Genomic DNA, 25,167 nt, shown 5'->3' on the forward strand with positions numbered 1-25,167 from the left:
CAGCGCGCCCAGGGGCCGTAGGCCACTTTTTTGCTGCGCCCGGCTCACCGTTGCTGCAGTTGCTGCTGCTGCTGCTGCAGTTGCTGCTACTGCTGCTGCTAGACTAGGCCAGTAAAGTTACATTTGCTTCAGGTTGCCAGCAAGTTCTCGCAAAGCTGCATATTCTGTAAATGTGCAGTCGCAAAGCCGAGCAGCAAAAGTGAGGCGCCGCTCGAGGCCTCGCCGCTGCCCCCTTGCAAACAAAACTCTATTCAATTCGGCCGCAATACAGACACAAACGCCCTCACACCTGCTGCTGCTGCTGCTGCTGCTGCTGCTGCTGCTGCTGTTGCTGCTGCTGCTGCTGCTGCTGCTGCTGCTGCTGCTGCTGCTGCTGCTGCTGCTGCTGCTGCTGCTGCTGCTGCTGCTGGCGGTGCGTGGCGGCGCCCCTGGAGGCAGACACGCTGAGTGTCTGACTGCACACTGCCCGCATCCCACCTGCCGCCGCTGCCGCCGCCGCAGCTGCTGCAGCGGCTGCTGCAGCGCGGCTGCTGCCTCATCTGCTGCAGCGGCTGCTGCAGCGTGGCTGCTGCCTCATCTGCTGCAGCGGCTGCTGCAGCGCGGCTGCTGCCTCATCTGCTGCAGCGGCTGCTGCCTCATCTGCTGCAGCAGCAGCAGCAACTGGCGCTGCTGCAGAGCTACCAGGCGTCGCGAGCGGGCCCGGGGTTTCTGTCTGCAGCAAAGCCAATGCCTGCAGTGAAGCCCGTGGGCCGGCCGGGCGCTGCTGCTTCCGTGCGCCAGTCCGAAGCAGCAGCCATGCGGCCGCCGCCGCCTATGGAGTAAGCGCCTGCAGCGCCAGCAGCAGTTCTGCTGCTGAAGGACGCGGGGGCGCCGCCGAGTCTGCTGCTGCTGCTGCTGCTGGCCATGCGGCCGAAGCCGCCGCGGCCGCCGAGCCGCAGCGAAGAAGAAGTGCAGGAAACCACCAGGGGATGCAGGAAACTGGGAATTTCCTGGTTTGCTTCCTCGAGAAGGTGCAGCAAGTCGCGGAGAATGGGTCTGTTCTGCTCGTTGACGAAGGAAGTGGCCAAGCCCAAGTTGCCCGCGCGGCCCGTGCGGCCGATCCGGTGCACGTAGTCGTCTATGTTGGAAGGCAAGTCGTAATTTATAACATGTTTGACATTTGAAATGTCGAGGCCGCGCGCGGCGACGTCGGTGGCCACCAAGATCGGCCGGCGGCCGGACTTGAAATGGCGCAGCGCGTCTTCGCGTTCTTCCTGAGTTCGGTCGCCGTGGATCGAGATCGCGGGGAAAGACTCGTTCAACAAGTAGTCTTCGATCATGTCGGCCTTCTTCTTGGTCTCCACGAAGACTATCACCAGCCCCTTCTCCGACTCCCGCAGCAGATTCACCAGCAACTTTATCTTCTGGTCTTCGTCGGCGTACAGCAGCCGCTGCCGGATGAACTCGTTCGTGCTCCCCACGCGGCCCACCGCCAGGTAAATGTAGTCGTGCATGAAATCCTTCGCCAACATTTGAATTTCCTTCGGAAACGTCGCCGAAAACATGATCGTCTGACGGCCCCTGACACCTCCAGGACCCTCTCCCGAAACGGAACCCGGAGAAGGACACGGAGGCAAATCAAAGTCGTCCACAATCGACTTTATTTGCGGCAAAAATCCCATGTCCAGCATGCGGTCCGCCTCGTCCAGCACCAAGTAGCTCACCAGCGCCAGGCGAATCTGCACGCAGCAGCAACCACCAGGAACCAGCAGCTAACGCACACATCTCCAGCTGCTGCGCCCCAAATACGCAAAAACAGTTAAATAAAACCGAATAATGCAAAAAAAGCCGAACGAAATCCGCGAAAAAACATAGATCACAAACCCGAGACCGGGAAACTTGAATCGCCCGTTTCCTCTGCAGACACGACACCTCAGTCCACTGCAGCAGATGAAAGTTAAACAGCAAACATATTTCGCCGCATTATTCGCATTCACAAAAGGAACCACGGAAATGCAATATCGGTTGCGCATGCGACTCTGTTCAAGAAATGCGGCTGAGTCCGCGAGCGCCGTGAGCTGCGGCGTCCAGCGGCCAGACTGCTCCCCAGGCGGGGAAATAAGAAGCAAAAGCCAAAGCCAAGTTTTCCTCGCAAAGCCTGAAAGCCAGCTCCACGCAGGAGCAGCAGATCGGCCGCGACCCAGCAGCAGCAGCAGCAGCAGCAGGAGCCGACCTTGCGCCTCTCAAGGACGTCTGCGAGCCTGCCCGGGGTGGCGACGCAAATGTCGCAGCCCGCGTCCAAGTCCATGAGTTGCTTTTTGATTTGGGAGCCTCCGTAGACGGGAACAGTGCGGATTCCAGTTCCGAACTGGAACTTGCGGGCCTCCTGGTAGATCTGCATGGCGAGCTCGCGCGTGGGCGACAAGACGAGGCACACAGGGTACACGCTGCGCCTGTAGGAGGAGGGGCCCCCCCGCTCCGCAGGCGGCAGCGGGGGGGGCCCCGTCTGCAGCATCTGCGCGATGATGGGGTACAGGAAAGCCGCCGTTTTGCCGGAGCCCGTCTGCGCGCAGGCCATCAGGTCGCGGCCCGCGAGAATGGTGGGAATGGAGTTCTTCTGAATGGGCGTGGGCCTGCTGTAGTTCACGCGGGCCACGTTCTCCATCAGCAGCGGCGAGAACTTGCAGCCAATCTCTTCGAAGGACTCCACCGGCAGGATCTTCTCGCAGCCCCGCCCCTTCAACTCCACGGGCACTTTGTCGTACGCGTCGAACTTTATTCCCGTGCTTTGCTGCTTCTCGGGGCTGAACACTTCGCTCAGCCGGTCGCTCCGGAACGCCCGCCCGTCCCGCACGTCCCACCCGGTGCCTGTGTGGCTGTTGCGGGCCCCGCGGGCCCCGGGGCCCCTGGGGCCCGCGGGCAGCCCGTCCGCGGCCGCGGGGCCCCCGGGGGGCCCCCCGGGGGCCCCCCCCGACGCGCCCCCCGGGGGGCCCCCCGGGGCCCCCGCCCCCGCCCGCCCGTCCTGGTGGGCCCCCCGGAACTCGCTCGACGGAGACGGACGCTCCGCCAAACAACTGAACCGGCTCCGCGACTCCGGAGAACTCCCCGGGGCCCCCCGGCGGCCGTTCATGGAGCCCTCGCGGGGGCCCCCGGGGGCCCCCGAGAACCCGGGGCCCGCGGAACAGCCCCCAGTGCCCCCCGAAGGGTACGACGGGTAACTCGCAGCAGAAGATACCGAGGGAGAAGCCGCAGACGCCGCGGACGCGGCGGAGCCCTGCTGCTGCTGCTGCTGCTGCTGTCGACGAAGGTGAGGCGGAATGTACTTGGCCGGCGCGGCGTCCGCAGGCGGGGCCGACGACAGGGCCGTTGATGCTCCATCCATCGTGGAATTAAAGAAAGAGACAAAGAGCCAACTCGAATTCGCGGGGCAACGGGCAACGCCAGCGCAGCAGCAGATGCACAGAGCTAAAGGAACACCGTTCCGAAACCCGAACCCGACGGAGGCATGCGGGGGAAAGCGGGAGCAAAAAGCCGCCAACGGGCAAATGAGGCCTCGCGGAGGGCACAGCTGACAATCAGCAATCCGGGAAAAAGAAATAAACAACCAGATCGGACAGGCGGCCGCGAAGAGCAGCACAGCTTCCTGTCGCGGTGTAGCGACTGCAGCGGTGGGGAGGGGCCCGGCAGAGAAGAAGCAGCCGGAGTTTCAAGACTCCCGAAACGAACAACGCCTAAGGAACCAATTTAATTAAGACAGTAACATTTAATTCTAACCAGACACGGCCACCAACGCGAAACAGCTCCATGCAGAAACAGACGCCCAACGCAGCTGCTGCTGCAACCGCTGCTGCTGTTGTGGGCGCTTATGCTGCAGCCTGCGTCATGCTAGCAACCGCAACGGGGCTTTTCCTTTCTCTTCCTCCTCAATTCTCAAAATTACCCCTCTCTGCACAAACAAAACCATTAGTATATTCCTCTTCTTCTAAATTCGAGACCTGAGAGCCCCTACAGACCCCGCGAGACCCACACCGGGCCGTTTCGCCCGGGCGCTGCGGCGCTTCCTTGCGATGCTCTTGGCCCCCAATTTTTAATTCTGCGACTTCTCCGCCGAAACTATTTAAACTTCTTCTCGTACTTCGCTCTTCTCCCGCGCCTCCGCCGCAGGGTTCCGCCCGTTGGTGCCCTGGCCCACCACCCCTTAGGTCTGCATGCCCGGCGGGCGCCAGCGGGCCAAGCGGGTCTTCTCTTATCGCCATTTGGCTCTCTTGCTGCTTCTTCGCAGCCTTATATATCTCCACGCAGCGCCTTCGAGTGCAGGCGTGGATCTCCTGGCCGGGGATCGCGGGCTGTGGGCGCGGGTCAGCGGGCTCCCAGCTTCTGGCTGCTCCAGCGGCTGCACTCCAACTCAAAAGCTGCTTCTAAACTATATACCCCGCGCCCCAGCAACAGGCCTGGGGCTCCTTATGCCCGCGGCCAAGCCCCGAAGTTCGGGGCCATTCCCCACCAAGCATCAGCTTTAGTTGGAGTTGTACGGGTTTCACTGGTATCACCCGTTTTCGGGCTTTTCACGAAGGCCTTAGGCTTTAAGAGATACTTCAAACTGATGTTAACAGAGTACCGCAATCTAAATAGTTTTCGGCGTTCAGGTGTACGTACACTGCTGCTCACTCACAGTGTCCAAATCGCCAGCAAAACTCGTTGCTGGGCTTAGAGGGGCCACATGGCCAACCCGAAAGTCCACACTTTTGTCACTCAAGACCCTTCATGCATAATTACTGGAATGAATAATAAACTACGTTACTACCTGGTTTTGGTCTACGATAACATTGAATGTCAGGGCCTTAGCACCGCTTCAGAGAGCAAAATCGCCTTCAGAAAGGAACTCTAAGTACAATCAATGGAGCTGCAGCTCCTACAAATTGTTTTTTTGGATGATAGTCCCCCTTTATTTAAGTTTAGCCCACTTCTTTTGGACTTGCACACGCCGTTGCCGCAACTAGCGCTCTTCTGTTCGGGAAGAGAGGAAGGCTTGGCAGCGAGTTTTGCATATTAGGGTTGAATCTAGTCGGGTCGGCTTTTTGGCTTAACACTACTGCCGAATTCAGGAGCATTAAAAGAGTGTTTTCAAAGACAAGGGAAGAGGTCTAAGGGATCAGCTGATGCATGGCCAGACGCCGCAAATCTTTCGTTTTAGAAAATCTAGTTTAGCCTATTCCTTCTTTTCACGTATGTCGGTGAGTCTGGGACTCATACGCATCAAGGCCATGCGAAGCTAGGCTTCTGCCACCAGAGCAGTGGCAGATTGAAGTCCTTCAACTACTTTCCAGCAACACACAGGTTGGTCCACGTAAGCGGATCCTGTACATATAGAAAAGGTTGTTTTGGAAGCGTTCTCCAAGTATCCAACACTCGAGAAAAAAGTGAGGAGTATGTGTGACAGGGCAATCATCTGAGTCGTGCAGAGTGAATCTTGCAGGAACTGAAGTCCCCACTGCAACCGTTCCATCCTTCGTTTAAAACGAAGCGCCTGAGGCATCTGCAAGCTTATTTGATACTTACAATATGGGCCTGGAATTCCACAAGTTCAATTGTTGCTAACTAAAGACATGATTTGCTTTTGGAGTATGTGGTTTGCAAACAGCAGGAGGATTCTTTTCCTTTGCGCAGGTGCTGCGCCGAGTGGCGATAGCGATAGAGGAACATAGAGTAGGGCTATGAACTAAATAATTCTCAGGCAGCTGCACGCTTCAGTTGGCTCAATTTTTTTCCACAATAAAAGGCCACTGATAGCTGTGTGCGATGTAGTTGACTGGTGGGGGGTGGTAAGGTGTGCTGTATGCGCCCTTGGGGTCCCTGCTCTGTGGACGATCCATAGATTTGAACCCAAGCAGGCTACAGACTCTCTATTCGCAGCTCTGCCGAAAGCGACCATTTTATTCAGAAATATAAGGCTGCTAATGGGAACAAATATGAAGGCATTGAAGCGAACGGCATGCCCCAATATATGTGTCTGTAGAACTGCCACCTGTAGTCACAAGTAGCATTCCACAACCTTAAAAATATGGGGCTAAAGAGGCACAACCTTATTGGTCCTTTGCTCCACTGTACCTGAGATTTTCTATACTCCTATACTCACACCAAGGCAAACAAGGCGAGACTCACGGAAGCCTCAGTGCAAGAAAGACTTGACAAAACTATGCCAGCTGCACCTTTAGTCACTTGCAGCGACTAATGTAAGCACCAACGGAGGTTCAACATAAAGCTCAAGATGGCCCAAAGGCATCTCGAGAGGCATCCTCTCTAAAACCTCGACTGCAGACGTTGCTGTAGCGCTCGGGCGGACTCACTGCTGCCACAACACACACGCCAAAGTGCTCTTCTGCGAGAAGCTTACTGATAAATCACGCAAACACCATTTAAATTCACATAATTAGTCTCAAGTCATGTTTCTAGTCCTTTTTCTTCATGAAAAGGAGACCACAAAAACATCTGCCTCTGCTCTGACCCCCTAAGTTGTGTCGGCGTTTTTGCATTTCAGTCAGTCGTCAAAACCTTGATAGGCTTCTGGCGCTACAAGTTGCCGCTCCTAGCAGTTTGAGTCTCTTATAGTTAGCTGGCTTTAATAGCTAGGTGGCTCTATCATCTGCCTAATTGATCTGACCTGATACTAATATTGCATTATATTGTGTTCTTCCCACGGAACAAATCACTATAGGCTCACTGTAGGCTTATTATGGAACTATTGTGGTGTGTCTGTGCTACAGCTTAGCTTGCGGTCCGTGGCCGGATTCCGCAAGAGTTGCACCAGCATAATCAATGCCCCAGCATGCGCGGCCACTACAACGGCAGCTCAAAGGCAGTTGGCAAGCGAAACCGAAAGACAAAACGCATGCTAGAGCGAAGCAGAGCAAACAGACAAATGCACACTGGCCTACTGAAAAGGCAGCTAGCGGCCGCTGTCAGCACAAAGTGGTAAAGAAGCCTTAAAATGGTAGCAGTGGTCTTCAGTGGTCTTCCTGAGGCGCCTCTACGCCAGCGCGTGAGCGTGCGGCAAGCTGAAGCCTCAGTGTTTCTCGGCAGCCCTACCTCCTGCACTCAACAGGAGGCCTCATCGTCCGAGTACTAAGTCTCTATAGGCGTTTATTGGCTGAAACTAGTACCTCAAAGCACGCATCCTGAATTGTATGACCCTGAATGCTATTTCTGGGCTACACTGTAGTGCCGTGCATTACAGGTCTGGTCTGCAAGCAGCCTAACTCGCCAGCCTGCACGCCGTTAACAGAGGAGGCACTTCGAAACGGCATTAAGTGGGGGTAAAGGGAGATGGGACACTCTGCGCTCCAAGTAGGCAGATCCTGATGGCATCCATCTAGCGGCGGCCAGTGGCAGAAACGGGTCCGCCAAAGGCTTTGTCCTACCGTATCTCTGCCCTTTGCCTCCAGCAATGCCTTTGCCTTTCACAGCGTAGTAGTTAGTTCTCAATTTTTGAAGGTGTGGGTCCTGCTGATGTAGAATGTAGACGGACACAACGGGCCGCCTGCGTCGATGTTGCGCGACCTGTTGCTCCAGCGCAGTATGCTTAAACTATTCTGTTTTCGCTGACTTTGATATTTTGTTGAATACTACTGTATTTGGGAGGCCCTCCAGCCCTGTGCAATTTTACGAGACGCGTGGACTGCCCAGAGACTGCGCGTCTCTGACACATCTGTCGTGAACTTGCCGGTTTTATAGCGCGAATTGTCTAAAACCTGCTGTACGCTGTCAACAATGGGACACATAAGAGAAACGGAACTGCCAGGTCCCGGTCCGGATCTTTTCTGCGACGCCGACTGGCTGGGGCAGCCACTGACTCCTCACCTGGAGCCAAATGCTCCCACAAGGGCTGTCTGTATACCGTATTAATACGCAAGGAAGATAGTATATTCAGAGTCTTGCATAGCGCTATTGTAGAGTGGAAGGCAGACCTTCTCAGATCAAATGCGCATGGCTTGTGAGTTGGGCAGCATTCCGCTTTGTGAGCAGCTTTTTGCAGCCCTATGAGGCCCACTGACTGAAAAAAGGGATTGCACAGATAACAGCTAAGTAGCCAAATGGGTAGAAGCTAAGGTCAAACCGTTTCGAGTTTGTGGAGAGGAGATAACACTCTTTGTCTTTGTAGCTGTTTGCGGCCGAAAGTAACATTTCTCCCTGGCACGCGAGCGCATTTCACAGACGCTCAAAATATCACCTCATGTGGCAAATGCTGCGAGCCTGATACCATTATATTCCATTTGTCTTGGGCTTCGGTCCCAACAGTCTTTATTAAAGTGGGTGCTCCGCAGGAGATGCGGTGGTGAGGCAACTTAAGGGCCTGGGGAAATGCTGGGAATCATAATCCTACAACGCCCCGAAGTGTAATGTGTGCAGCTGCAACATGTGTAGGAGAAACGAACAGAAGCGGAAACACAAAACGTAACACTGTGTACTAAGTTTGAGTTTTAAAAGTCAGGGGGAAACGAGCAGCATGGCGCACTGATGTGTAATACTGCTCTGCTTCAGTCTAGACCCTCTGTGGCCTCGTGTAACCCAGCATCTCTTTAGGTTAGAAACGTGTTTGCCGCAGCTGCCCACTTCACCTCGCCGACAGAGTCAGTCTATTTTTTTTTCGGGCCTTAGTACGCAGACACAGGAGTTGCACTTTAAGAACATCTGAACTGCCTCACCACTTAGCTGTTATTTCCCTACGCGAGGTGACAAAACAAACGAGCTAGCAGTAATTGGAGGCGAATTGTGCCTGTCTTTGATCGATACAAGACAGCGTAGCAAGCAGTTGATCTTGACTGGTTCTGGCGGAGCCTTTACCTCCATGTTGAACTTCGAACAAAAAAAGCTCTCCTTATACCGTCTTATCAAGAAGCACCATTGGAGTTGTGACTGTAGGGAGCTTGAATATATTGGCAAACCCAAAGAGAGGAACATTAGTATGGTTCTCTTGTGACAGGTTCTCGTCCTCGGCTGAAGCTTCTGCAGCTTTGAAGAAAAATCCTGTGTTAGGCTTTTGGAATATTTAAAGCTCTCCTCAGCTTCAAGAAGAGCTGACTGTAATGGGCTAAGTGAGTTTTTTGAAGCGGGGAATGCCTGCATTTGTTGAGCAGAGGGCTGATATCTAGAATTTCTCACCCATATGCAATGCTAGAGCACAATTCCGCCCAGTTAGCGGATGGCGTTGAAGCGATATTGCATGTTCTACGGCATTTGTACGGATTTTGCGGGTACGCTATAGTATCTAGACTCCTCAAAACATAACTGTTGCGCCTGTGTTGCTCAAGACTGCCGCTGCACCGGGCGCAGTTGCTAGCGGAGAGAAGGCGGCAAAAGGTTGTCATGGAAGTACGAATTACTTTTCCTGTACGGACACTTGTTATTCACTTCTTGAAAATCTTTGGAGGCAGACTACACCGCTGCTTCGTACTCGACGAGCCTCGTCTCTGCACTTAAAATCCCCGAAGATCGGTCCATTGGACCATTTTTTCCCCGCCGAAGTTGCACGCCTGGTCCAGCCCTACCAGTGCAGCCTTCGCCCATTCTCCCTGCAGCATGGGTGCCACCTAGGCACTTCAGCGGCCTCTCTTTGATGGCCAGCGAGGGTCAGTTGAGGCAAGGAAGGGCTTTTGCGGCTTCCTCAATTGCAGCTCTGCAATTTCGCTGGTTCGTCATTAACATACACACTTCCTAGCAAGTTTTGCGTAGCAGAGGAATAGGAACTCATCTTTTGGCTCTAACGTGGCTCGCTTTATCACATCTGCGAGCTCTACGGTGTTCCCAACTTAATTTCTTTTTCAGCGTTATTCAGACTCCCCCAGTAACTTAACTCTTTGTGGCACGCAGGGCCTACTATGGAGCTTTTGTTTGACCCGTTTTCAGTTCTTCATATTTAATACAACACTTTTGGCACATGGTTGTGTACTGGGGCAAAGCTGTTCAAGTCCCAGGCTTGCAGACGGGCCAATAGCCCCACATTATTGAATTCCACTTTTTTCTTTTTTCCAGGAAGGCTCTTAACAACGTTTCTGTTACCGAACTTCAGGGGCTTTTGGGGCCCCTTTAATGCGCACTAGAAACGCTCTGGGCTCAGCCCTTTTCTTAGAAGTTTCAAACTGTCGATTACTTGTTGAACTTGTTGTGCCCGTTAGCCTTTTGGCCAACAGCTCTATGCCACCGCTGAAACCCGCGGGGCAGCTGGCTGTTTCTCTGCATGCGCATGCGCAGTTCCTCACACTTAGCTTTCAGCTGTTGGGCTTTATGGCTCACAGAACTGCTGCTGCTGGGGGCTCGCTGCGGAGGAGCTGTGGCTCTCTGCTCTCTGCTCTCTGCTCTCTGCTGCGGCTGTGGCTGGCTGCTGCTACTGAGACGTGCTGCTGCAGCAGAGTGCTACCCTGCTGCGAGGCTGTCAGCGCGGGCTGCCTGTGTGTGCGTGGGTGTGGGTTGCTGCTGGCCATTATAGGGGGAGAGGGGCAGTTCGTGCAGCCGTGGGTGGCCCCCACGGCGTTGCGCGTCACCTTGAGCGGTGCGTCCGATCTGCACCCTTCTGCGGGTCGCAAAGCGTCATAAAGCTGCAAAAAAAGGCAAAAGTTCAATTTACTTCGGTTAGAGCGGTCTGGAAAGGGTGTAGGGTGGAGAGGATTGTGGCTGGCTGGGGCGGCAGCCGCGGGCATAGAGCTGTCGCGGGCTGCAGCAGTTCGCTGCCAGCAGCCCCAAGCGGGCTGGAGAGGGCGTGTGGAGGATCTGCAGGGGAATTGGGGAGTATTAAGCGAGCACTAAGTTGTTTGGTCGTTGGGGATGTTCATTTGAAGAGGATTTTCGCTGGAGATCGGGTGCTGGTTGGGGTGTATGGGCAGCGGGCGGCGTTGACGCAGCAGCAGCAGCAGGCCGGAGCTCGCTGCGGAGCATGCCTCTGGGGCGGCGCAGGGGGGTTCGTTTGGGCGTTTTAGCGCGGCGAAGTGGAGGATTGTGCGTTTGGAGGTGGGGAGAGTGGTTTGGGGCGCGAAGCGGCTTCGAAAGCGCGCATGTGCAGGGCGCCGTCGGTGGGCAGCGGGTGCGGGCGTCGTGGGCTGGGGCTTGGAAGTGGCGTCTGCGCAGTGCGCGTCGGCGTTGGAAGTCGAAGCGGGCGGCAGCGGCGTCGCACATGCGGGGCGTGGGGGGCCGGGGGCTTCGCGAGGAGCTTGTTAGCGGGTGAAGCGGCGCGGCGGCCGCCGCCCGCCGCCGCAGCGCCGCCGCAGCAGCAGCAGCAGCAGCAGCAGGCAATGTCGGGGGCGGGGGAGGCCAAGAACGGGCGGCGGGGCGCGCGGCCGCCCTTCTGGCTGGTGGCGAGCACGCTGCGGGAGAGCCAGACGGTGGAGCTGGTGCACTCGAAGATCCGAAACACGCTGCTGGGCGCGCGGGCGCCGCTGTGCGACGACGTGGGCCTCTTCGACGTGCCCACGGGCCTCAAATTCGGCTCCTTCGACGACCTCATCCGCGCAGTCGACGCGCTGCAGCGCCAAGACGCCGCGGTGGAGGCTGCGCTGCGGCGCGTGGAGCGGCAGGCGCTGGAGCTGGACCCCGAGGCGCAGCTGAAGGTGGTGTGGCAGCGGCACTCGCTGAGCGTGGAGCAGTACATCCGGAGGTTCACGTGGGACGAGGCGAAGTTCCCGAAGGCGCGGGCCATCCGCGAGAACCTGGAGGCGATTGTGCAGGCCGTGGCGAAGCTGGAGGAGGAGGTGCGGGCCAAGGTCGCGGTGTGGCAGGAGGTGCGGCAGCAGACCACTGGTCCGGCCGGCCGCGAACCACTGGTCTACGCGCAGCGCGAACTGCTGGACCTGCTCACGCCCGCGGTGGTCCAGCCCGGAGACTTCGTCGACTCCGAACACCTGACCACCGCCGTCGCCTGCGTGCCGCTGCAGGCCGAGCCCGAGTGGCTGCGCTGCTACGAGAAGCTGAGCCCGCTGGTGGTCCCGCGCTCCGCGAAGAAGTTCGCAGTGCCTCCCGACAAGGAGGGGGTCTGTCTGTGGCGCGTGGTGCTCTTCAAGAAGGGGCTGGAGGCCTTCAAGAGCGCTGCGAAGGAGCGCGGCTTCGCCGTGCGCGAGTTCGTCTACAGCGAGCACGTGTACCTGCGCGTCGCCGAGCATCGCTCGCGAGCGATCGCCGAGCAGACCAAACACGAAAGCTTTCTTTCCCGCGTTTGCTTCGCAGCTTTCTCCGACATTTTCGTTTCTTGGCTCCACTTGAAAGCCATGCGCGTCTTCTGCGACGCGGTGCTGCGCTTCGGCGTTCCGGCCAACTTCGTCGCGCTCTTCCTGCGCCCGCTCGACCCCGCCAAGGAGCCCAAGATCCACAAGGAACTCCACGCCCTCCTCACTCCTCCCGGCCTTTTTGGCAACAGATTCTACGCAAAAGACACTTCTGAGCCCACTGACAACGAAGACTTCTACCCCTACGTCCTCATCACCCTCCAGCCCTTCGCCGCCTGACCGCTGTACGTACACCCCACGGCCCCGGGCCCTCCCTCCCCGCCCTTCCGCCGCTTTCCCCGGACTTCCGCGCTTCCGCGGAATTTTTGCGCAAACTTGCGCGCCCGAGCCGCCAGCAGCAGCGGGACAGAGCAGCAGCACAGCAGCAGCAGCTCCGGAACAGCAGCAGCAGCTCCAGAACAGCAGCAGCAGCGAACAGCACCAGCGCCCGCTGCAGGGCGCCAGCAGCACCGGCAGCCATCTGCGCACAGCAGCGACAGCGGTGCCAGGGGCGCCGGCAGCGAGGACACCAGCAGCACCAACTGCAGCAGCACCAACTGCAGCAGCAGCAGCAGCAGCAGCGGCACGGCAGCTCGTGGCTTTGCGTGTCTTTCAAGAGCCCCACAGAGGGCGATGGGGGAGGAGGGGCGCGCGTTCCGCAGTTTCAATTCGAGTGTCTGTACACCCGAGCCCGTCGAGCGCCCAAGTTCTTTTCCTTCTTTGCAGTCATTTCATTTCTTTCTTCAAATCCCCAAAAGTCTCTTCATGTGCATTTGTGGGCTGCGCTCGTTTTTTTCGTGCAGCAAGGCCACCATGTGGTGGCAGCACGCCCCTAAGCAAGAGCCCTGGCTAGCTGGCTAGCTAGCTAGCTAGCTAGCTGGCTGGCTGGCTAGCTAGCTGGCCAGCTAGCTGGCCAGAACCCTCAGCTAGAGCCCCAGCTAGCAGCAAGTGCACTCTCAGAGCACCGGCAGGCAGGCAGGGGTTTGAGCCATTTCGCATTTTAAAAAACATCAAGACAGCCGCAGGCCACGGGCGGCGGCGCTGCTGCTGCTGCAGCTGCAGCAGCAGCAGCAGCGGCGGCAGCGGCAGCGGCCGGAGAACTCCAACTCGAATTTGCCCAGCGCGTTCACAGCAGGGAAACCTCCCCCCAGATGAACCACTGGTCCTGTTCGCCGCTAGGGCCAGGCCAAGGAGCGCCGCTGCTGCTGCAGCAGCAGGCGGGGAAGCAGAAAGTGCTGCACTTGCTGCTCTGCAGCAGCTCTGCAGCAGCTCTGCAGCAGCTGCGGCAGCAGGCTGGCGGCCCGCGAGAACAGTTGCAGCGAAGTGCAAACGCAAAACTTCACCTTTATGCTTCGCCCAGCAGCAAACCAGCAGCAAACAGAGGAGTTCACTCCGCTGCAGACTAAGTGCCACTAGAGTTTGGCTGCAGTTTTCGCCACTTTCGGGGCTTCTAGCCAGTCCCTCGCTCCTCTGAAGAGCTCAATTGTTTAGAAAATAAGAGTTATGCAGATTTTTCAAAAAAAGTGCGGAAAATGCATTTTTAATTCTTTACTTGCGGCCTGGCTGCCCGCGCTTCAGCTGTCCTGCAGTGTCGGCGCTCCCGACACTCCGCACTGCCAGCAGCCTTTTCCGTGGAGAAAAGGGATCTCTAAATTTTAGAAATTAATTTATTTGCAGACCTTTTTCATAAACAAAAGGCATTTTTGAGTTTTAGAAATAGCTTTATTCGCAAAGAAAAAGCGGATTCGACACGCATCGGAAGATGCAGTTCAACTTGACCAGTGGGCACCAGGCAAGAACGCCGGTGGACCAGTCTCGTCCAGGAAGCATTCTTTATTTGAGGAATCTTGTCTTTGAGTCAAATGCAAAGGCTTTTAAAAGCCATTTTTACTGTTATTTCGGCGAAAATTCAAAGAACTGCCGCCCCGAAAATGCTGCAGAACCACCCCCGCCACTCCCGTGGGCTGGGTCACCGCAGCCCACCTGCTGCGCTTCTTCTTGCAAAGAACCGTCGGCTGCGCCGGATTTTATTTCTTAAAACTAATTTTATTTGTTGAAAACCACATTTATATTTGTAATCTGCAAGTTCCTTCTCGTCTCCCGCACAAGTCGTTCACCATGGAGTACCCCAAGCTGCTCGGTCCTTCACAGGGGGGTGTCTACACAATTCATCTTGGCACAAATGAAAACCGAATTGACTTCGAATTCATCCAGGACATCGAGCAGCTTCTAACAAAAATAGGTGCGCGCCTGAAGAGGCCCCGCCGTATTCAGATTCGCCAGCTTTCCTTTCCAGAAACTTAAACAATCTGAGTCTTTGTTCTTCAGAAGCCAAGGACGGCCCTACAGCCTGCGTAATAACGGGCGAAGGAAAGTTCTTTAGCAACGGCCTCAATCTTGACGTTCTAATGGCGCAGCCGAAGGAGCTTTTGGGGTCTTTTCACTGCCGTGAGCTGAAACTTGAATTCCTTAGACCCTGATGCACATCTGGTCTTTGCGAGCCAAACAAGGACCAAATATGGTGCGATATGCATTTCAGAAGGATTTATTGACAGTTCATAATCCCCACTATTCCCGTAGCCCTTAAAAATCCCAGAGTGAAAATCCGAAATTCATGTTTTTCAAGTGGTTGTGCTGCTCGACGCGCCTGCTGCTTCTCCGTCAGTTCTCAGCCGCCTGCTTTCCTTTCCAGTTCCCCTCGTAGCAGCCATAAACGGCCACGCAGTAAGTCCACTATTATTAAATGATATTAATTTCAGCAGCTTTCCCGTTCTCAGCGCCTCCGCAGCCCCTATCTTGTGGGCTTGAGCCCTCCCCGGCTTCTGCTGTGCTGCTCCGCAGTTTGCAGGAGGAGCCATGCTTGCCCTTGCTTGCGACTTTCGCGTCATGAACAGGAAAAGAGGCTTTTTGTGCATCAACGAAGTAGACAACGGGCTGCCTCTGACGCCAGGTGCGAGTTTGCTGCTTCCCCAGCAGCGCAGCAGCAGCAGCAGCAGCCGGTCTGCTGCGCTGCAGCAAGCAAACCAGACACATTTTGCTCCTTCTTGCGACGCAGGCATGTGCGCAATTATTAAAAGCAAAATCGACAGAAGTTTGTGGGCCTCTACGATTCTGGGGGCCCGAAGATGGACCGGCGAAGACTGCCTTCGAAGCCGCATAGTCGACGCGGCTTGCGACCCAGGTCAGAGCTTTCTTGCCACACTCCGAATTCAGATTTCGAAAAAAATCTTTTTTTAAATTAATATGAATTAGTGTGAAGTATTGCCAGCATTAGTGAGGCAACGAAAGGCTTTGGGCGTTCAAGTTCACAGCCCTCCCTGCGCTGCTGCTCGGGCGTTCACTTCAAGCTGAAATAAGCCTTAAGGAGGAAGCAGCTGGAGAACTTGAAGAACTTATACTACTTTTAAAACTTAAATGTCTAAAAAACACTCTATAACCGTGACAAATTCGAAGAATATTCTTCTCAAACAGGCTTTTGCAGCTCGGCCTCTGTTTCCCGGTAGCTGCTGCTGCGCAGCCTCTGGCCACGCAGCAGCAGCAGCAGCAGCAGCATTTCTGCAATTAGTCTTCTAAATAAGATTTATTTAGTCTTTTTGCAACAGAAAAGAGTTATTTTCGGGGGAGATCGGGGGGCTGGGCGGGTGTTTCTTGTGTGAAGGCGAAGTGCTGCAGCAAGCCCAAGCCTTGGCAGCTCGCGAAGCTCCCAGAGGAGCCAGCAAAATTCTGTACAAGTAAGTGGGTCGGTAAAATGAGAAAAAGACTTTAAAAGTTTATTAACTCCTAAGTTTTCTCTTCGCCATCGCCGGAGTGTTTACTTGCAGCTGCAATCCGCTTCTGCTGCGCTGCAGCAGCTGCAGCAACTGCAGCAGCTGGAGCAGCTGCCGGGGCTCGCTGCAAAGCGCGGAGAACGAAGGTCTTCTTTATTTCTTTCCTTTTTATTTTAATTTTTCTTCAGGGGATTAAAAGAAGAGATATTTGCTGAAGAAATAAAACTCCTGAGCTCGGGAGTTGGCGGCGTCATGCAGATTGTTCCCCAAGTTGCAAAAGTTTCAAAAATGTGAAGTTGCGGAGTTCCACTTTACGCAAAGTTCAAACACTCTGCAGCCATTCCAAACTCTAGGCGCAGCAGCATGCAGCTTGCTGCAGCAGCAGCAGCTGCTGCTGCAGAAAGCTGGGCGCAGGGCACAGCCGCAGCAGCAGCAGCAGCAGCTGCTGCTACTGCTGCGAGGCGACAGAGCCGCTAGCAGGGCCGAGTTTAGAGGCTGAGAGATCTTTGCGTCGTCTGGGAGCTGCTGCAGCTTTTTGAAAAGTTGAATTGGAGCTAACAGCAGCAACAGCAGCGGCGCCTGAAGCAAGCTGGCTGCTGCTTCCTGCTGCTGCTGCTGCTGCTGCTGCTTCCTGCTGCTGCTGCAGCCCAAAAGGGCGCCTCCCATCTTGTCTTTCGTTGCGACTCTTGTCCTCTTCGTTTCTCGCATTTAAGAAGGGACCCGAAACGCAGCAGCTGCAGCCGCTGCGGCAACTGCAGCAGCAGCTGCAGCAGCTGCAGCAGCTGCAGCAGCTACACCTTGCTGCAGCAGCTGCAGCAAACTGCAGAATACCCTCCAGTTGCGTCTGGGCTGCACTCCAGCAGCAAAAGCAAAGGTGAAGTTAGTTAACTAGCATTTCGTCTATTTTTGTATTTGAGTCTTTTCCTCTTTAACTGCATGCAGCAGCGCGCAGGAGAGCCAAAACAGCCGCAGCAGTCAGTGCAGCAGCAGCAGCAGCAGCAGCAGCAGCAGCAGCCCTAGAGGAGCTGCTGCTGGGGCCCTTCAGCAGCGCAGCTGCAGCCCGCCCTCGAGTAGCCTCAGCTGGTTACTTCCAGCAGCAGCACCAGCAGTAGCAGCGGCAACAGCAGTTTCTCTTTGCATCTAGAGCTTCAGAGCCCCCTTCCGGGAAGCAGCAGCAACTCGAATTGCTGGCTGCTGCAGCACTTCTGTCTTTTCGAGTTCTGTTTGCTGCTTCGCTGCTGCAGCGCCACAAATGAGAATAGGCGCCCCTGGGCGGCTGCAGCAGCTGCTACGAGCTGCTGAGATTTGCTGCTGCTGCTAGCTGCTGCATGGGGCAAATGAGGCTCCGGATTTGGCAGCCTTTGCTGCGCCTTCAGCAGCAGCAGCAGCTATCAAAAGCCGCACTGCAGCACAAGTTCGCCAGAGAAGCAGCAGCAACTGGAAGCTGCCGCGCAGCCAAAGGCACTTCTGCTGCAGTACTCTGCAGCAGCAGCTCTAAACTGAATGCTACTTACAAGAAAATGGCGGATTGTCAAATAAATGGATTTTGGGCCCATTCTTATGATAAGATATTCAAAAAAATTGCTAATTTAATTTCAAAAACTATTTAAAAGAGGAACAAAAGGCGGAACTGCAACTGCGCAGCGACTGCCGCCCGCTCCTGGATCTATTGCAAGTTCTTCAGCAGCAAGCTGGGAAAGCAACTCCGAAGAAGTGTAAAACAGCAAAAACAACTATTTAAAGTCCTCCAAAGAAGTGTAAAACAACAAAAAGAAGTAATTAAAGCCGGTGGCTGCTTGAAACTGAATTATCTGCTGCTGCTGCCAGCTGTACATACACCTGGCCCGCGAGTTCGCCACCGACGGAGTGGCTGTGCGATCTTAACGCGGAAATGCGGGAATTTCTGTGTCTTCTGCTTTCTTAGCAGCATTTCGAAGAATTAAATTGAATTTGAACGGAAATAAGTCTTTCTTTGGAACCCGCAAGCAGCAAAATCCCGAGGTTGTCCCACAGCAAGTGTTGACATGCAGCCCCAGCCCCTGGTCCGACCAGCGGCAGCCTTCGTGGTTTCACCGCCGGAAGAGGAAACGTACGGACTAAATGAATTGAATTGGAAGAAAAAGTCTTTTTTGAATTCAAAATTAGAAAAAAAGACAACTTTTGGGCATTTCCGTGCTCTCGTTTGCTGCTCCGCTGCCGATGATCCCGCGAGCCCGCCTCTGTGCGCTGCAGCCGCCACTTGCGAACAAAACTTTGCAAAAGGACTTTTTCTCTGTTTGCAAATTTGCGAATTTGCAAATTGCGAATTGGCTTCTGCATCGTGGCGCTGCTGCTTCTTCCTGCTGCTCGTGGCGGGTTGCTGCAGCAGCAGGAACTCGGAGCGGCGTTTGGGGTGTAACTGGGTGAAGAACGGGTCTTTTTTCGCGCAAAAAAGCGCCTTTTGTCGCAAACTTTGAACTCTTTTGAACTCTTTGGCATTATTTGGACAACTGGGATCAATTCGGAGTGTTTGGCGCAGAATGACGTTCGATCGGCACCGCAAAGAAGACCCCGCGCAGCCGCGGTACAGGTTCTTCCCCGGGCGCTCGCGCAGCCAAACCCGGGCCATTTCCTGGGCTGCGCTTTGCTGCTGCAGCTTTTTAACTATTTTCTTTTTGAAGACTTTCGACCAAAACGAAGACAGACTCAGGGCTTACTACCAGCGACTCGCGCAGCACAACCCCCACACTGCAGCGCAGAACCAGGTACTCCTGCTGCTGCTGCTGCTGCTGCTGCTGAAGGTGCTGCTGGTGAGGGTGGTGGCGGCGGTGGTGGTGGTGCTGCTGCTGCTGTTGTTGCTGCTGTTGGTGGTGGCGGTGGTGGTGGTGGTGGTTCTCATGTTGCTGGTGCTGCTGTAGCTGTTGTTGTTTTTGTTGCTGTTGCCGCTGCTGCTGTTGCTGTTGTTGGTTCTTGTGTTCCTGCTGCTGCTGTTCCTCTTGCTGCTGTTGCTGCTGCTGTTCTTGCTGCTGCTGGTGGTTCTCGTGTTCCTGCTGCTGCTGTTGCTGCTGCTGCAGCTGCAGCACGGCTTGCGGCGGGCAGCGCATTGAGCTGGGGGCCTCGAGCTGCAGCAGCAGCAGCTGCTGCTGCAGGGTGTGGGGCGTGGGGTGTACGTACACTGCAGGTGGAGGCGCAAAACAGCAGATTGAAAGAACTTTTTTATAAAGCCAGAAGAGCAACTTTGAATCTTCCGGAGGGCCCCCGAGTCCCGCTGCGCATCTCAGAAGAAGACTCCCAAGACTGACGCTGCTGCTGCTGCTGCAGCTGCTGCTGCTGCTGCTGCTGCTGCTGCTGCTGCTAGTGCTGGTGCCCGCGCTGGTCCCTGTGCGTGCACAGACTTTCGCGCCTTCTGCAGGGATCCTGCTGCTGCTTTGCTGCTGCAGGTTTGCTGCTGGTATTTTGCTGCTGCTGCTCGCGTGGCCGAAGCAGCAGCTGCTGCTTTCTCCCGACTTAGCAGCAGCTCTTTTTTAGATTTGTTCTTGAGGCCAGACTTGTGCTGCTTTGTTTTTTTTCCAATAAATAAATGCACAAGCTGTGCTGCAGCGGCAGCAGCAGGAGTAGCAGCAGCAGAGGCTGCTGTGGAAGTAGGCTGCTGCAGCAGCACCAGCAGCAGCAGTAGAGGCTGCTGCGGAAGCAGGCGGCTGCAGCAGCAGCAGTAGTAGCAGCAGCAGAGGCAGCTGCGGAAGCAGGCAGCTGCAGTAGCAGTAGCAGCAGCAGAGGCTGGTGCGGAAGTAGGCTGCTGCAGTAGCAGCAGCAGCAGTAGAGGATGCTGCAGAACTAGGCTGCAGCAGCAGCAGCAGCAGCAGTAGAGGCTGCTGCGGAAGCGGGCTGCTGCTGCTGCAGCTGCTGCTGCAGAAGCGGGGGGATCAGATCTCAATTCCAAAATGATTTTAAATTCAAATAAATTCAATTTAAAAAAATGCAATTTATATTAATTCAATTCAAATGCAGCAAATGTAAAACTTAAATGCAACTTAAATTATTAATTTAAAGGCAGCAAATATGAATTAGCCAGCATGGTGTGGCATTGGAAGCAACGCAGCAGCAGCAGCAGCAACGCCAGCAGCAGCAGCAGCAGCAACAGCAGTACCTACTGCTGCTGCTGCAGCGTCTCGTGGCAGCAGCCAAGCGCTGCTGCTACAGCAGTGGAACCTGCAGCTAGCAGTGGCGCAGCAACAGCAGCAGCAGGAGCACCTGCTGCTGCTGCTTTAAAAAGGTCTGCTGCAGACTGCAGCAAAACGAAACTCTTGGCTTTCTGCTTCTCAAGCGGCGCTCAACTGCGAGAGAGCCTGAAACGAGCTGCAGCAGCATGCTGCTGCCGTGTTGCTGGCTGCTGCTGCTGCAGCAGCAGTGGCGCCCCCGTGCCCGCAGCTGTGTTGCTGCTTCCGGGCTCCTGCTGCAGCAGAAGCGGCAGCGGCGCTTGTGCTGCTGCTGTCTGCAGCAAATGTAGAGAAGCAAACTGGAATGTCCTTTTGCTGCTTCGGTAGTGCTGCAGCATTGTCGCTAGCTGCTGCCCACAGCAGCAGCAGCAATGCCGGTTGCTGCTTCAGAGCCTGCTGCAGTATTTCGAGGGTCACTAGCTTCCTACTAATGTGCAGCAGCAGCAGCAGCAGCAGAAAGAGCCGCGGCAACAAAGCGGTGCACCTGCTGCTGCAGCTGCGTGGCTCGTTCTGTGGGTGCTGCTGCTGCTGTGCGGACTGCAGCAGCAGCAGAAGCAGCAGCAAAGCCGCCTTTACAAGGCACCTCTTTGTATCTAGCAGCAAAAATAAGTAAACTGCTGCTGCACAAAAATCGAGCAGCAGCGGGAACTGCTGCGCCTCTGCAGCAGAAGCAGCGGCAGCTGCTGCTGCGGCAGCAGTGGCCCAATCTGCTGCAGCAGCAGCAGATTGGGCAAACAGCAGCAGCAGGAAACTTCAGTAAGTGCACACTGCAGCTGTGCTGCTGCAGCGCAGCACGGTGTGGATCAAGTGCCACTGTTGGGCCTCTAAAACACTTTTTGCTGCTCCTTGAGAAGCACTTTGCTGCTGCTGCTGCTGCATTCCGCTGCAGAGCAGCAGCAGCAGCTGCTCCACGGCTGCTCTGCTCAGCAGCAGACAACCAGCGAAGGCGCAGCAGCACACCGAGCTGCAGCAGCAAATTGAGCAGCACCACCAGAATGTGCAGCAGCAGAAGACTGTGCAGCAGGAACTGCAGCAGCAGCAGCAGCAGAATGTGCAGCAGCAGCAAAGACACCCCACGAAGCGGCTTCTCGGCTGCTGCAGCGGCAGAGCCCCCGTGCCGCAGCTTTCCTTCTTCAACAGCAAATGGCAATTTAAAATAAAGAAATTGAAACTAAATTAAATAGTTTGCCTTTTGATGAGTTAATTGAATTAGAAGGAGCAGCAGAAAGGGCTGTGGGAGCAGCAGCCGCTGCAGCAGCCAGCGGCAGCATGCTTGAAACGGGAGCAGCAGGAGCAGCAGGAGCAGCAGCTGCTGCTGCTGCTGCTGCTGGGTGCAGCGTCGGCGCCGGCCGTCGGTCCTTTGGGGATTTGTAAAAAGATTAATTTGAGGAGGAAAAAGGATTTTCGAGATCGCGAAAAAGTGGGTCTGTTCAGGTGTACGTGCACCTCAGCACAGCTCTCTTGCAGGTGAGCCGCGAAGGCGTCTGGGGCGTGTCTCTTTGGGTCGTTGCTGCTGCTTTTTTGTGTTCCTTTAAGTTTTAACTCAATCGAAAGGACTTTTTGCGTTTTTTCCTTTTTAAATTAACCCTTTTTGAGCCCGCTCCCCCCGCGCAGCTGTACGTACACCCCAGCGGGGTGCTCGGGGCGAAGGCTCCAGCAGCTCCCCCACTTGTTCTGGAGTGTGCGTTTGTCTTTCAGAGCTCCGAGGTCTTGGGTTTAGGGTTTAGGGTTTAGGGTTTAGGGTTTAGGGTTTACGGTTTACGGTTCAAGATGCGGGCCCTCCTCAGCCGCGGGGCCTCCATCTGGGGCCGCCTTTCCCCGGCTGCCTCGCGCTGCAGCGTCCTCGCGCCGCGCAGCTTCGCCTCAGCAGCAGCAGCAGCTGCTGCTGCTGCGCCTGCTGCAGCAGCAGCCAAGGCCTCAGCAGCAGCAGCAGCAGCAAGCGGGGCCCGGAAGGGCCCCACGGGCCGCATTGCCCAGGTAATTGGCGCTGTTGTTGATGTGGAATTTGAGGGCCCTTTGCCTCCGATTTTGAATTCGCTGGAGGTGCACTTGGAGCCGGAAGAGCAGCAGCAGCAGCAGCAGCAGGGGCAGCAGCAGCAGCAACAGCAGCCGCAGCGGCTCGTGCTCGAAGTGGCGCAGCACTTGGGCGAAAATGTTGTCCGCACAATTGCCATGGACGCCACTGAGGGCCTCGTCAGGGGGCAGCCAGTCTCAGACACAGGGGCCCCAATTCAAGTGATTTGCTGCTGCTGCTGTTGCTGCTGCTGCTGCTGTTTCTGCACGTGTTTTGCTGCTGCTGGTCTTCCTGTTGTTGCTGCTGCTGCTGTGTGCGGCGTTGCTGCCATTGTTGCGGTTGTCGCCTTTGTCGCTGTCGCTGCTGCTGCTGCTGCGCGTGGCGTTCCGGTTGCTGCTGCTGCTGCTGCTGCTGCTGCGCGTGGCGTTCCGGTTGCTGCTGCTGCTGCTGCAGCAGTTTCGGGGCGTGGGAGGGCGTTAGCGGGCTCTTTCTGCAGCTCTTGCGACGCAGAATGCAGCAGAATGCAGCAGAGAGCAGCAGCAGCAAACTTGAATCCTCGAAATGCTTTTGTTTGCTGCTCAGGTTCCCGTGGGGCCGGAAACTTTAGGACGGATCATGAATGTTCTGGGGGAGCCGATAGACGGCTGCGGGCCGATTCTGGCGCGGACCAAGTACCCCATTCACCGCGCGGCGCCGCCTTTCGCAGACATGGCCGGCGATCCAGGTCATTTTTCGTTTTTTTTTGAATTTTAATTCTTTTTCTTAAATTCATTTTGGTTTTATTTCAGTTTTAGAGACTTTCTGCTAAAATTCGACGCGTTTTGACCCTGTTTCGAGCCAGATTCTTCGGCTTTCCGCAAACTCCAATTCGGCTCCGCGCGTCAGATTCAACTCGTTTTGAGTTTCTTTTGGAAATGTTTCTTGGATTCAATTTGATTAAATTTAGTCGATTTAATTTGATTTAATTAATTTGAATTATTTATTTCGGATTCAGTGCATTTCATTTTGTTCATTTTTTCTTTGGAATTGTTTTGCAACTGTCGGTCCATTTTCGAGGTTTCTTGTTCGAATTCATTTCATTTGTGCAATTCTTTGAAGTTCTTTTGCAAACTTTATTTCATTCATTTCTTTGGAATTGTTTCATTTGGGTTCATTTGTTTTCCTGACTTTGTGGCTTTGCTTCATTTAAATTTCTCTTATTTGATTCATTTCGTTCGAATTAGTTTGAATTCCATCCGAATTCATCTTTTTTTGTTACTTCTTTGGCACAGTTTGCTTCGCCTTTGTTGGACATCATCAGATTGTGGTTTATTTTCTTGAAGTTGATTTCATCTGAGTTTATTTGGTTCGACTTCATTGTGTGAATTTGAACGAAATAAGGTGCGCAAAGGGCTGTATTTCGTTCAGCTTCACAGTCTGTTCTCAGTTTTTGGTTTTATTTCGTCCAGATTCGTCCATTAAATTCCGTTTAGTTCTCAATTATGCTCTTAAGTTGCTTTTCCCACTGCATGCAGTTCTGCTGCTGCAGCAATCTGCTGCTGCAGGTGCCTGCTGGTCCTAGCTGCTGCTGCTGCTGCTGAGGGCAGTTGTTGGATGCGTCCTGTTTGTTTCGCCCGTAGAGCCACTTATTGTGCAGTGAACTGGTGGGGCCCTAGCAAATATCTGCGTGCAGCAGCAGCGGGTCGCCGCCGCAGCTGCTGCAGCCGCCGCAGCCGCCGCAGCCGCCGCAGCTGCTGCAGCTGCTGCAGCCGCTGCTGGTGCGGGTGGTGCCGCAGGAATGCTGGTGACGGGGATAAAGGTGGTGGACCTGATGTCGCCGTACGCGAAGGGCGGGAAGATCGGGCTGTTTGGCGGGGCGGGAGTGGGGAAGACCGTGCTGATAATGGAGTTGATAAACAACGTGGCGAAGAAGCACGGGGGCTTCTCGGTGTTCGCGGGCGTGGGCGAGCGCACGCGCGAAGGCAACGACCTGTACCACGAGATGCTGCAGACGGGCGTGATCCGGCGCCGCGCGCTGCCGGCCGCGGCCCCGCAGCAGCAGCAGCAGCAGCAGCAGCAGCAGCAGCAGCAGCGGTTCGACTTCAGCGGGAGCAAGGCGGCGCTGGTGTACGGGCAGATGAACGAGCCGCCGGGGGCGCGGGCGCGGGTGGCGCTGACGGGGCTGTCCGTGGCGGAGTACTTCCGAGACGAGGAGCAGCAAAACGTGCTGCTGTTCATCGACAACATCTACCGGTTCACGCAGGCCGGCAGCGAAGTGTCCGCGCTGCTGGGGCGGATCCCCTCGGCGGTGGGCTACCAGCCCACGCTGGCGGCGGAGCTGGGGCTGCTGCAGGAGCGGATTGCTGCAGCAGCAGCAGGCTCGATCACCTCGGTGCAGGCCGTGTACGTCCCCGCAGACGACCTCACGGACCCCGCGCCAGCAGCAACTTTCTCGCACCTCGACGCCACCACAGTGCTGTCGCGGAAGATCAGCGAGCTGGGCATTTACCCCGCCGTGGACCCGCTGGACAGCAGCAGCAGGCTGCTGCAGCCCGCTGCAGTCGGCGCGCAGCACTACGCCGCCGCGCGCCGCGCGCAGCAGCTGCTGCAGGAGTACAGCGGCCTGCAGGACATCATCGCCATCCTCGGCCTGGAGGAGCTCGGCGAGGGCGACCGCCTCACCGTCTCGCGGGCCCGCAAGCTGCAGCGTTTTCTCTCGCAGCCCTTCGCCGTTGCGGAGGTTTTCACGGGGAAGCCGGGCAAGTTCGTCGAGGTCGAGGACACCGTGGCTGCTGCTGAGTTCATTCTTTCGGGGCAGGCGGACGAGCTTCCCGAGGCCGCCTTCTACATGTGCGGCGGCCTCCAGGAGGTCAAGGCCAGGGCGCTCGAAATGGCCCAGCGCGCGGCCTTCTGACTGCGCTCCTGCTGCTGCTGCTGCTGCTGCTGCTGCTGCTGCTGCTGCTGCTGCTGCTGCGGCTGCTGGG

The 25,167-nt window shown here is 55.7% G+C and overlaps 5 protein-coding genes across 5 annotated transcripts; 3 read left to right on the forward strand and 2 right to left on the reverse strand.

Moving 5' to 3' along the window:
* Positions 1-677: 677 nt before the first annotated feature.
* Positions 678-3,361, reverse strand: ETH_00026135 (ATP-dependent RNA helicase, putative; the record flags this gene model as incomplete). The annotated part of the gene is made up of 2 exons (XM_013377020.1): positions 678-1,718; positions 2,213-3,361. The coding sequence occupies 2 exons, from the start codon at positions 3,359-3,361 to the stop codon at positions 678-680; spliced, it is 2,190 nt and encodes a 729-aa protein (XP_013232474.1).
* Positions 3,362-11,024: 7,663 nt separating this feature from the next.
* On the forward strand, positions 11,025-12,467 carry ETH_00026140 (vacuolar ATP synthase subunit c, putative; the record flags this gene model as incomplete). Its single annotated transcript, XM_013377021.1, has 1 exon — positions 11,025-12,467. The coding sequence occupies one exon, from the start codon at positions 11,025-11,027 to the stop codon at positions 12,465-12,467; it is 1,443 nt and encodes a 480-aa protein (XP_013232475.1).
* Positions 12,468-14,345: 1,878 nt separating this feature from the next.
* ETH_00026145 (enoyl-CoA hydratase/isomerase family protein, putative) lies at positions 14,346-16,288 on the forward strand (the record flags this gene model as incomplete). Its single annotated transcript, XM_013377022.1, has 7 exons — positions 14,346-14,469; positions 14,556-14,675; positions 14,893-14,951; positions 15,069-15,177; positions 15,283-15,408; positions 15,886-15,958; positions 16,183-16,288. The coding sequence occupies 7 exons, from the start codon at positions 14,346-14,348 to the stop codon at positions 16,286-16,288; spliced, it is 717 nt and encodes a 238-aa protein (XP_013232476.1).
* Positions 16,289-18,633: 2,345 nt separating this feature from the next.
* On the reverse strand, positions 18,634-19,077 carry ETH_00026150 (uncharacterized protein; the record flags this gene model as incomplete). The annotated part of the gene is made up of 1 exon (XM_013377023.1): positions 18,634-19,077. The coding sequence occupies one exon, from the start codon at positions 19,075-19,077 to the stop codon at positions 18,634-18,636; it is 444 nt and encodes a 147-aa protein (XP_013232477.1).
* A 2,883-nt stretch (positions 19,078-21,960) lies between these two features.
* On the forward strand, positions 21,961-25,097 carry ETH_00026155 (ATP synthase beta chain, putative; the record flags this gene model as incomplete). Its single annotated transcript, XM_013377024.1, has 3 exons — positions 21,961-22,425; positions 22,787-22,928; positions 23,980-25,097. 3 exons carry the CDS (start codon positions 21,961-21,963, stop codon positions 25,095-25,097), a joined length of 1,725 nt encoding a protein of 574 aa, XP_013232478.1.
* Between the last annotated feature and the right edge of the window lie 70 nt (positions 25,098-25,167).

Source organism: Eimeria tenella, genomic scaffold (genome assembly GCF_000499545.2).
Source record: "Eimeria tenella Houghton genomic scaffold, Eth_scaff44, whole genome shotgun sequence".
Classification (NCBI taxonomy): Eukaryota; Apicomplexa; class Conoidasida; order Eucoccidiorida; family Eimeriidae; genus Eimeria; species Eimeria tenella.